Below are 13,034 nucleotides of genomic sequence, written 5' to 3' on the forward strand. Positions count from 1 at the left end.
TACCATTTGGGCTCTGGAGTTAAGAACTCAGACTGCCAAGTGTTGGTTATTAGAGTCCTTCCCTCACCTTCTCTGTCTCACTCAGATCCCCATTGGGCAAAACTAAGAGTAGGAGCTTCCACAAAGAAACCCACAATGCTGGGGGTCTGCATGTCACCTTGAGCTCTCTTCTCACTGGAGGAACTGTAGGCTTGGCAGAGACCTCTCAGTATGGTGCTGCTCTGGCCTGGGGGAGGGGCAATACACCCTACAGCCATTCCTCTTACCCTTCTAATGCAGTCCATCTTGGTCTCTGTTGTATGGGGGTGGGGGCATGCTTCAGGCTCACTCCAAAGTTCTAGGATTCTCCCAGTGATATCCTCGAACAGTTGTTAGTTGTTCTTGTGAGGTGGAGCAAAGTCTAAAATGACCATGTCACTATCGTGGTGAAGTCTCCTTTTAACTTTTGAAAAATAATTTCAGAGGGTATAGAATTTTAGGTTGGTGAGTTTGTTGAGTTTTTTTCTCCCAATACTTTAAATACTTAACTACACTCTCTTCTTGCTTGCATGGTTTCTGGAAAGTTGAAAGTAATTCTCACCTTTGTTACTCTATAGGTAAGGTAGAGTTTCTCTCTTTTGGCTCTCTGGCTTCTTCCAAAGTTTTTTTCTTTTCTTTGAGTTTTTGCAGTTTGTATATCATCTGCCTATGGTGTAGCTTTGTTTGTTTGTTCGTTGTTGTCTTTTTAAACAGCTGTAGTTTTTATCTTGCTTGGTGATCTCTGAGTTTCTTGGATCTGTGGTTTGGTATCTAACATTAACTTGTGGGAAATTCTCCGTTATTGCTGCTTCAAATATTTCCTTTCTCTCTTCCTGATATTCTCATTATATGTATGTTACATCTTTAGAGTTGTCCCACAGTTCTCTGGTATTTCTTTCCAAACCCTCACCACAGCATTTTTTTGCTTTTCTATTTTTGAAGTTTCTATTGACATATTCTTTAAATTTATTAAAATTTTCAATTACAGTTTATATTCAATACTATGTTGTGTTAGTTTCAGGTGCACAGCATAGTGGTGAGACAATCATATACTTTACAAAGTGTTCCCCACCCTGATATTTCCAGTACCCACCTGACACCACACATAGTTATTATAATATTACTGACTACATTCCCTATGCTGTACTTCACATCCCTGTGACTATTTTGTAACTACCAATTTGTACTTCTTAATCTTTTTACCTTTCTTACCTTGTCCTCAAGCCCCCTCCTCTCTGGTAACCACCGGTCTGTTCTCTGTATGTATGAGTCTGTTTCAGTTTGATTTATTCATTAATTTTGTTCTTTCAATTTCACATATAAGTGAAATCATGTGGTATTTTTCTTTCTCTGACTAACTTACTTCACTTAGCATAACCCCCTCATGGTCCATTCATGTTGTCACAAATGGTAACATTTCATTCTTTTTTATGGCTGAGTAATAGTCCACAGTATAAGGCATCACAGCTTTTTAATCCACTTGTTTATTGATGGGCACTTGGGTTGCTTCTATATCCTGGTTATTGTAAATCATGCTGCAATGAACATAGGGGTGTATTTAGTATTCTTTTGAGTTAGCATTTTGGGTTTCTTTGGATGTAAACCCAGTTCTATTTTTAATTTTTTGAGGACCCTCCATACTGTTTTCCACAGTGGATGCACCAATCTGCATTCCTACCAACAGTGTATGAGGGTTCCTTTTCCTCACACCTTGTCAACACTTGTTTGTTGATTTATTGATGATAGTCATTCCAATAGGTGTAAGGTGATATTTCATTGTGGTTTTAATTTGCATTTCTCTGATGATTAGTGAAGTTTAGCATCTTTTGATATGTCTATTGATGTATTCTTAAGCTCAAAGATTCTCTTCTCAGATGTGTCCACTCTACTAATGAGCTCATCAAAAGCATTCTTCACTCCTGTTAGTGTTTTTGATCTCTAGCATTTCTTTTTAAATTTTTTCTTAGAATTTCCATTTGCCTGCTTACATTGCCCATCTGTTCTTTCACACTGTCTACTGTATTCATTAGAGTCCTTGGCATATTAATCATAGTTGTTTTAAATTTCTGATCTGATAATTCCAAGTCCCTACTATATATGAGTCTGGTTCTGGTGCTTGCTCTGTTTCTCTCCAAACCATGTTTATTATCTTTTAGTATCTTTATAATTTTCTCCTGAATAGTCAGAGACAATGTATTGAGCAGAAGGAACTGCAGTAAGTAGGCCATCAGTAATGTGGTAATAAGGTGGGGGAAGAGAACCATTCTATAGCTCTGCGATTTGCTCTTAGTCTTTAGTGAGCCTGTACTACTGAACAGTGAACTTCACATAAACTTCTCAGTCCCTCCCCGCCAGCATCAAACACAGTACTCTCTTCCTTCTGCCTCACTGTGGCAAATCCAATGGGTCAGGCACCTCTCTGCTTCTTTAATTCTGATTTCTCAGTCCATATTCAAGTCAGGTGGGCTGAGCTCAGCAGGCTTGACAGTCACTCAGATCCCCATTGCATTTTCCAATCTAACTTTCCTAGGGCACCCTGCACTTCAGGCTACAAAGCAAATATTTCACTTCACTTGATTCAGTACACCTCTAGCTGGAATATTAAAGATGGGAATGGGAGTATGAATCAGACACCAAACTCCATCTTGAACCTCCATGATCATCATCATAAGTTAATTTCTTAATCTTACAACTACCCAAAAAGGTAATGTCACCATCTCAATGAAAAACCAAGGTTCAGACAGGTGAACCTTGCATGCTAAGTGGCCAACAGACCTCCTTGGGGCTGATCACAAGCTATGCTGATTCACAAGCACAATGAACCTTTATGGAATGACAGGAATGGGGTGATGGATTGTGGTGACTGTTATGCAACTCTGTAAATTGACCAAAAACCTTGAAATTGTACACTTATATGGGTGAATTTATGGTATGTAAATTGTACCTCAATAAACCTGTTTAAAAAACAAATAAACATAGTGGTTGAGTGTAGGAACAGAATACTAACTTGAATATCATTGCAATATTGTGATTAGATGAATACTGGAAAACAAAGTGAAGAATAAACTTCTTTAAAAATGTGCTCATCTGTCATGGGGTTTTTATTATATCACATTATATTATGCCATAAGGCAGAATGACTTTAAAATGAATCTGCCTTTGACACTTACCAAAAATAAAAAATAAAAAAGCATGTAAATTTTAAAATTCTGATGAAAACAGGAAATACATTTTACTTTCTAAAAATACCTTACTCTTACACAGGCATCTGAATGTAAAAAACAGAATAAGCTTTTATGAAAAACGTCAAGCTCCATCATCTGCTGTTTAACACCAAGAAGGATGCTGCCAGATGCGAGGAAGAAACAGGCTAGTAACTTGGCTTTCTGAAATGAAGGACCTGACTATATGTACAATGACTGTAGCATGCTTTCCAAACTAAAAGAAACTTAACTGTAGATGTTAATTTTCCTTCTTTTTTTTTAAAGTTGTTGGGAGTACATTGATGTCAAGCTAGGCATTACATGTTCCCAAAAGACCTACTAGGGAAATTTTAATGGACAACTAAAAATAACTTCCTCCAGTATTATTGATAGGAGGTGACAATTTTCTCACCTCTGAAAATGCATGTATGTATATATCACAGTGTACACATACAACATGCTCAATGAAATCCAAACAACTACTGCCTAAAATTTTCAAGGCACCATATTAGCCACTGCATTCATATTATGCTTCATTTAGAAATTATATTACATTTTTTTCTTGTGTCATTCTTTAACAAAAATCAAAGGCTTAGCAATGGCTAAGATATAAAATTCTAAATCATCAGCATATTAGGGAAAAATGACACTTTTCTTATATCTCAGCCTTCATAATTCATTGCACTTCAGTGATTCTAAAATTGCTTTGGGCCCTGACTGGTGTGGCTCAGTAGGCTGGACATTGTCCTGCAAACCGAGAGGTTGTGGGTTTAATTCCCAGTCAGGCACATGCCTGGGCTGCAGTTTCGGTCCCTGGTTGGAGGCGTTTGAGAGGCAACCAATTGATGTTTCTCTCCCTCTATTTCTCCCTCTCTGTAAAAGTAGGCTACTAACATTATAATCTCATTCCATCTGCTCACCAACCTGTCTGCTCTGCATATTTTGAGGTTAAAGGTAATGTGAAGTAAAGATAACAATATTTATAAATTATACCACTTTCATCATTTTTGTGGATATTAAAACTGTTATAACAATAAAATCCTTAAAAATTCTAAGTATCCATCGCAATCTCAGCTTTGAGATGCCACTTACACAGAAAGCATACTATTTAAAAAACTAAGCCTTTTAAAGCTAAGAACTGGATGGTAAATTTTTTCCAGTTACTTATATATCTGAGTTAGTATATTTGAAATGGCTGATTAAAATAGGTACTTAGAGATTAAATGTTAAGTGTGAGGTATGACTCAGATTTTTCTTTTTTTTTTTTACAACCTCACCCAGGGCATGTTTCGGATTCTTAATAAAATTAATTTCATAAAGCTATGTGAGATAATCTCCCCTCATTCTAAACCCTGAAATCTTTCTTCCTTTAAATACCCAAATCCAGGAGATTGATCCATTTTTAAGTGATATCAATTCTTTAGCTCAAAATCTCCTTCAAATTAATGATCATTTTTTTCATAATTAGGGAATTTCTCTGTTTTTCTTTCCATATCTATTATTCGATGCACTTCACTGAATTTATAAACAGAACAATCAAAGCAATAATAGTCTTTATACATCCACTATACATATTTAGATTTACCCTTACTTAATATTCACATAGGTTGTCTCTTAAGTCTGTCTTCTAAATTTGTGAATTCCATCTAATATTAACATGATAATTATTTTACCAAGATGTAATATATGAGTATAGCAACGATGGTAGAAATGTTAAATATTATTATATTTTTTAAGTATTTCAATGAGGCACAATGCATACCTAGAAAATGTTTAATAATATGAGCATCTCAAATAAAGACCAAATTCTATTAATTCCTTCTAGTCAAATATCTCACACTTTTATTAATTTTTTCCATGGTTAGTTCTCTTTTTACCAATAACTCCGAATGTTAACCCTTCTACCTCTCTGCCCACACATTAAGGTTTTTCTTTACATATTTACTATATTCACTATCTACAATTATTATCCAACCTATTAGCAATTTCTTTTTGTCTTAGTTTTCTCAGTAGTAATTATCAACCTACAGGTGGCTATCTGGAAGTTTAAAATGAGAATTACTCTTGAACTTCTTAGATCAAAATACCACATAAATGTCTTGATCCAAAATGATTTGAATAAAAGAGTTATCATATATCTATATCTGCAATTAAGAAACAGCATCCCAATTAACAACTTCATATCCCTAGATTTGCCAGGGCATTAGGATAATAAAGTTATTTAACAGAATAACTCATTGCAAAAATGAATTACCATGATTTATCTTCTTTTATGGAAATAAAATAATTTTAGCTCAAGGTAAAAAAATATTTTAGAATAAGACAAAAAAGTACCCTTTCCTTTAGGACACAAATTCAAATATAAAAAGTATAGATAGTGAATTTCCATTTTTCTTCCTGGGGAGCTCTGATGTTGGCAAATAAAAAATTAGGGAGAATTAGAGCAAAAAGAAAATGATTTAAAAAAAACTTAAATGCAAAGCAATGAATTACATTCATAAGCTAAAGGTGGTTCATATAAATCAGTCCAAGTTAAAAGATAAACTCTCTTGATTGGAACTAAAACTATCTTTTGAGGTGGCCATTCCTACAGAGCAAAAGTTGAGACTACATTGCAATTGATAAATGTAATGACCTAAAATAAAATTAGAGTCAACACCGAGTTATTTAAAATGTGAAAAGAGACTAAATAATGAAAGTAGAAGTTCTAAATTATTCTTTTTTTGGAAAAAAAATTTTTTTTCAGAGACTGCATAGCAAAGAGACTCTGGAAGGCAGTTGTCAATTTCAGACCAAGACCCTTGGATTAGATAAAGAATTAAAGTGTCACGTGAAATAACAAGTACTAGTTATTCCATTGTCTTTAATATCATTCTCCAACAATACACATAGACATAAAACAGGTACACACTCTCACACTCACAGGTAGCAATACACAAAATAATGGTAAAGGAGAGGGAGGAAATATTTGGAGAGCTTTCTCTACCCCCTAAAACCAGCCAATAAATGGATAGTATTGGTTTCCTGAAAAGACCAGCCATAAGGAAGTTTGCTACAAAAAAAAAAAAAAAAAAAAGATAAAGTAACCAAACAATGAACTGTTGTCATTTAAAACCACACTTTTTTAAAGCTCTGGGCTTTTATAACACATGATCTGAAAGACAAAGATCCCCAAGTTGCACCACCTCACCTAATTAAGCAGGACAATTTGATATGTGAGGGCAGAGACAGGAAACAATTTAATTTAGATGCAAAGGTAATAAAGCTTTTAAACTGCTCCTGTAAAGTGAGTTATAGGGTAATATAAAATAGCAAAGATTATTCCATGATGCAAGGTTGTAAAAATGCTTATTCAGAGTTCAAGAGAACAATTGTGTGTTATGATAAGCAAAGCAAATGCTGTTGTGGCCCAGACCTTGAGGGAAGCGGGGGAGTGAAAAGGGGAGCCCGGAAGTACATTATATAAAACTAGTTTTATTGTGTCTTAATTAAAGTGAGGCTAAATACATAAAATTTTAATATTTTTAAAAACCAGGGAGAGATTTATTGCAATCTCTAAATACTGTTGTACAATAATAGCAATAAATAAGAGAAGACCATTAATTTTCCTAACAAATAATACTGTACTTATATTCCCTTTTCTGTTGTTATATTCTCTGAGGATCTTCATGTAGCTATATTTTAAACAATTCTAACATAAGTTATAAGCTCCTCTATCTACTGCCACTCACCTCATCCAACCCCATCCCAATCAGAGAGAAACTACTCCTTACCTTTTATTTCATCATTTGTATTAAACCGTAAAATTCCTAAGACCAGGGAAAATGCCTGAGAGCCTTATGCACTTTTGTTCTCTCCAAATTTCCAGCACAAAGTAATTCAACAAATAGATGCTGTATGAATAATGAATAACCAAGCAAAGGGTCTGAGGAAGAATGGTAATTGCCCTGCCTAAGGGAGCCGAGACCTTCTGCAGGGAGGTTTAGCTAATTGTACTCTTCACTACAATTTTTATATTTTATGTTTTCATCTTTGCACAATCCACCCTTTCCCACCCACCCCCACGCTGTGTTCTCCCCTTAGGCAGAGGGTCTTTTTCATATTTGTATCTAGGGCACAGCAGCAGCTGCTTAAAGACTGTGGAATAGATGAATGAATGATCTTAGTTTCCTAACCTGCCCGGGGGAAGAATACTAGTAATTCTAGGAGCACTTAATGAGACTAAAAATGTCATATGAAACTCTTAATTCTCACTGTATCAAAAGCATAGAGACTTTCAGCATGATCTCTGCCCAGCACACACTTTGAGTATGTGGCCACAGAGAAGTGAGGCGACGTGAGCTGCCATGGGGAGCCAGGGCACCTGGGAACAAACCCTGGCTTTGCCACTGCACTCACTGCAGCTTTTGACCTGTAAATGAATGCTCCTGAGTTCATTTTCTTCATATAGGAAGTGAAAACACTGAACCGAAGTAGTACTTTTCTTTTTCTTTTTAATTTCCTTTTTTTTTTTTTTTGCTACTCTTGTTCTATTAACAGTTGTCCCGATTTTTCCCGTTGCTCTCCCCTAACCCACCCATCCCCCCCCCCCCCCAGTTAATCTCTACCCCATTGTCCATGTCCATGGGTCATTTATACATGTTCCTTGACTAGCCCCTTCCCCTTCTTTCCCTCCTTCTCCACCCCCTCCTCTGGAAGTAGCACCCTTCAAACAAAAATTTTAAGTACAGATACCTTTAAAAAGAGGAACATTAAGTAGAACTCCAAATATGTATTTTAAAAAGACAGCAGTGGGGCCGCTTTGGCAGGATGCTGGTGGGAGTTGGAACTGAGTCCCAGTTATCAGCCCTTACCCCTCGTTCACATGGATGCCCCTAGCCATTGATGCCCTAGGGCTCCATGGAACCCATTAGAAAACCAGTGAACTAAAAGCCTCTGGGGTCCCTCCACTCCATGATTCCCTAACTTGATTTCTTCTAAGGTTCTAAATCAACACCAAGATACCTCGCATGCAAGTACACATTACCCTACAAATTTTGTAGCGGCGTCTTTGTAGCCGAACTGGAATTCAAACCCAAATCTATCAGAGCTCTGGAACACGATGCTCTGCTGACTTGACAAGACAGCAACAGAAGAGTCCAGCTCCTGTGTAAACCCCCACTCCCCACACATGGGTAGGACCCAAGATCAAACCACTCCACACAAATACAAATAAAGCCTACCGTAACAAATTCACTAGGGTGAATATGTTTAAAATTATTTTATTTTTATTAATTTTCTCTAGCGTGTATTCTGTGTAGGTCAGAATATGCTTTTACTATTTCAGCAAGTTTCTAAGTATATTATTCAATATTTATGAAATTTTTCTAGGAAACCCATTTTCATTAAAGGGAGATACGTCCAAAAATGATCATTTTGGATCTCAGACCATGAATTCTTATTAACCTTAATGAGCTTTCCTTGAAATGATTCATTGTCTTTAAGTGAATCTCATATATCTATATATACATATAGAAACATAAGCAATCACACACACTTGTAAACATTACAGTCTCAACTTAATGTTTGAATCCCTAATTAAAACAGTACCATCTGACCTTACAATCAGTGGAAACAATTCAAGTGGTATTGATATTTTCTATTCTTTCTAGCATATTACATGTAAGATATAGTCAATTGCTAAACCACTTTTCCCCAATGTGCACATGAAATAATAAGATTTACCCCAATGTTATGATTTTGTTAACAAGTCCACTACAGATTGATATATTAGGCCACATGTAGAAAAGTATTTTCGAATGCTTCATATGAGTGAAAATCAAAAACAAAATTCACATGTAGTTCTAATTAAAAACATATTTGACTTAACTTCTGATAACTTCATTAAAAATTTAGTAAAGATTCTTCCTTAATATCTTAAAGATTAAATTCTTAACTGCTATATTGATCAGTGAAAATGTAACAAGAGTGGTATCATTGGTCTAGAGAATTACGTGTAATTAATCTGAATAGTATCTCCCAAAGTGTGTACCTTGAAACACTACATTCTACTGTTAAACAGGTTCAGAAAATATTTCAATGTGTTCTTCTCTTGGGGATTGACAATATATATTGGCATAGTACAAGCCTCTAGAAGTTGGAGAGTTAAAAAAGTTTTTTAGTTTATTTTAGTCTACCATTTCTCAAGCTTATCTATCAATATCCCAGTATATTTAGTACACAGGAAAATAGGATTGGAAACCTTGATCTATGATGATAGGACAGAGAGAATTAAAATAAGTGGATGGTACCAAAATAATTTGTATTGGGCTTTGGAATGTATGTAATTTAATCAGATTTTCTTTTAAAATGCTACTTTTAAAAGGATACATTAAAAAGAAAATTAATTGCCTACAGACATAACAACCAGATGAAAAGCAGAAAAAGAGCATGCTGAATACCAAGAAAAAGACATGGATACTTAAGGTTTTATACAAAATAGGTAAGACACTAGCGTGAAATGAGAACTGTCTGTGCACATTTAATTCACCTCTAGGATCACCACTCGGGCATAAAGGAAGACAACGAGAAAGAGCAAGTAGATCATTTATTAAAAGGCTGACATGCAGCATACTTACGCGGCCCATTCAAGCTTCTCATTCTTGATTGAGTTGTATAGAGCCTGAAAAGAGAGAAAACAAGATGGAGTTATTCTCTTCATTCCGTTGCACAGTTTGAATTCAATGACCAAATCCAAAAGGCTTGAGAGATTTGGCAGGCAGCTCCCAAGCCTCTGGGCTGGTCTCCCTCTGTGGAGTGAGGAATACCTGGGTGAGGCAAGTGAGCACGGGGTAAGCAGCATTTTGTGAAACAGATTTCTCACAAAGTAAAAAAAAAAAGTCTTTTATAAGTAAAACACACACCACTGTATTACATTTTACCATAGGTACACACTACTATAATATTTATATCCTCTTTAGGATATGATTAAAATTAGACCACATACTCTATTTTTCTAGACCCTGGCTGGTTTGGCTCAGTGGATTGAGCGTCGGCCTGCGAGCTAAGTGTCGCTGGTTCTATCTTCCAGTCAGGGCACATCAGAGAAGGAAAACTCTGACTCCAAAAAACCTCCGCTGCCTTGCGGCATACCTCTTCAGGGGAAAGGCTAAGGGAGTAAACCCCGACAGAAAATCCGGAGCCGGAGTCCCTAAGGCGGTTTGACGTTATAGTCAACACCGGCAACTCCTGCGGCGCACCTGAAGCCAAGCTGTATTGACTCCGTCTTTCCCTTGGACCCTTCAGCTGCGAAGAGAGGGGGGGTCTGCTGCATGGGCAACAGCAGACCCTCCATATCACCCTGCCCAGGCTCTGTAGCTTCAGCTTCACTGGAGAGGACACTCCAGCGCCATCGCAAGATGTCGATTCAACACGGGAGGAGACAGATACCGTGTCACTCCCGAGTCGGACTGCACAGCCATTCTCGGCGGTGCAGATAGACTCTTAAGAAGCTACACCATCGTCTCTCGAGACGGACGGCTGCCGCCGCCGCCGACTCTATTTTTCTTATAGTCTTGTAGTTTCACTAGTATAGATATCAAAGTATTTAGACCTTTTTCATTAATGGAATAAATATAATTATTTTCACAACTTAATGAGCAAGATACATAGAAGGAGAACTAGAGCCAGATTATAAAAAAAAAAAAAAAACTTAAAATAATTTCAGTGTTTCTATACCAATGACTGAAGCAGCTTCCATTGGTCTAACTTTATGATTCTGCTTTCCAGTTAGTGCGATACTGGCGTGTGTGAGGTGGTGGAGGGGAGGCAGAAAGCTTCTGCAGAGCTTTGGTAACAGTAATGACAAGGCAGCATACCACTGTCTCTCTGCCCTCCCAGCTCGGCATTACATAGAAGCTCTTGTAATCAACTTGCTCCAAGACAACGATCCAAGAAAATACTGCTCCTCATCTTGACTTTCTTAACTTTGAGTAAGACGTTATAAAGAAAAACACAAACGAATCTCTAAGATATAAAATCACAACAGCAAATCAAACTGAAGAAAGGATAACTCGGGGGCATAATAACATTATAATGAAGTTGGAACATTTGTCTTCAAAGAATGACTAGGACCTATTAGACTCAGCAGAGACTTCATTTACTTGGAGATGGAAAGAGGCGGGGGGCAGGGGGCATCAGGTGCCATCCCACCCCTCATCCTACAGAAGAGGAAACAGCAGGTTCAGACAGTTTCCCAGGTAGCAGAGCAGAAGGAGAAATGCCTCGTATTCTATCTCTGCCTTTCTCTCTGTCTTGTCCAAGTGTAGGAGACAGTCTACATGTGTGGAAACGAAGACTGCACACCAGTAGAGAATCCCCTTTTCAGCAAAAACACTTTCAAGTTCAGTTCAAATATATGTAGGTTACAGGTTGTATATTATTTAAGATTCAATACATGTATCCTTAGCCAGTATTTTGACAGGCTCTGGGAATTCTTCAGTGTGGCTACAACAATCTATTTACTGGGTTATCATGGGAGTTAATAAAAATTAGGATGCACTTCATCATTATCAGGACATGGTAAAGCATGTCTTCAAAAACAAAAATTATAGAACAGTAGATTAAAATAAGGGGTAAAATCAAGGCACTAAGACTATGCTGTAAATTGTATATTCTTTTTGAAGGACTCGAATTTCCGGAAGAACTATAAGAACCTATTTTATAGCTAATGTCTCATGAAGCTATACTTAGAGAAGTGCAGGGAGAATAGGTGTCTAGCTCAAGACTCAAGAGACTCTTGCTGGATAAGTGCCTTTTGGATGGATTCTAGTACTTGTATGAGCCATTTTGAACTTACTAGTACTAGTGGGCTGAGAAACTACAATTGAAAAGAGACAGATAACTAAAGGTTCTTTATAAACTATCATACTCAATACTATTCAGAGTAATTTAACAATGTGTTAAAGATAAAAAAAATCTCTCCATAAAGGTAGTTGAAAATGATAGCTAAGATCTAAAATTTTCTAATACATTCAATTCTGTCCTAGAACAATTTTTCTTTACTCATGAGAATATTTTTCTTAAAGAGATATTGAATTCCAAATTAAAAAATTCTTGTTACTCAATCGGCTGCATACGGTACAATAAAAATCAATTATAATGTATCTTGTAAAGTTCAAAAAACTTGCCATATTGTAAGTCAGGGTCCTCTATGTTTGTAACAGGACAAATCCAAAAGACAGATATTATCCTTAACTTTTTCAATCACAAAATTACAAACAGATTTTTACGAATTATTTTAGATCTTTATGGTAATTCATTATTTTTCTTAAGAAGGCAAAATGCTTTTTGCAAATACATCCAACACTTATACCCTCATCACAACTTCCTATCCTTTTATCTACTTAGTTAAGAGTTGAATTCCCTGGATTTCTCTTTATCACGGGAATCACTTCCTTTCCTGTGCAGTGTAGATCCCACGATCCACCACCTCAACCAGTTTTGTTGATATCTTCTGTTGGACCTGTAACGCTTGGCCAAACACATTCTGACTTCTCCACATTCAAATACCATATTTTAGCTAAGGTTTCTTTAGTTTCAAATACAAGTACCTAAATTCTACCTTAAGGGTAAGGAGGATCTCATAGTTTATGTGGCCAAATCATAAAAAGATATGGATGAAGCTGGCCTCAGGGACACAGGAATTTAAAACTCTCCCCTCTCTTCTCTCAACCCTTCTCTTTCCATCCCAAACATCTCTATTCCTTATTTTTTTTTTACTGCACAGGAAAGGTGTCCACAACAAGCAATACCCATTCACATCTTTGTGTCTCT

At 36.5% G+C, this 13,034-nt stretch overlaps 1 protein-coding gene across 4 annotated transcripts in view; it reads right to left on the minus strand.

Annotated features, from left to right (window-relative positions):
- The window catches only part of PSD3 (pleckstrin and Sec7 domain containing 3), a 458,929-nt gene that overhangs the window by 90,416 nt on the left and 355,479 nt on the right, over positions 1 to 13,034 (minus strand). For all 4 annotated transcript variants that reach the window (XM_090258695.1, XM_090258696.1, XM_090258697.1 and 1 more), the window contains one exon: positions 9,839 to 9,882. In XM_090258695.1, coding sequence (XP_090114821.1) covers positions 9,839 to 9,882 — 44 coding nt within the window. The remainder of the gene's footprint in view (positions 1 to 9,838; positions 9,883 to 13,034) is intronic.

This window comes from Furipterus horrens, unplaced genomic scaffold (assembly GCF_987537825.1).
Source record: "Furipterus horrens unplaced genomic scaffold, mFurHor1.1.pri manual_scaffold_12, whole genome shotgun sequence".
NCBI lineage: Eukaryota > Metazoa > Chordata > Mammalia > Chiroptera > Furipteridae > Furipterus > Furipterus horrens.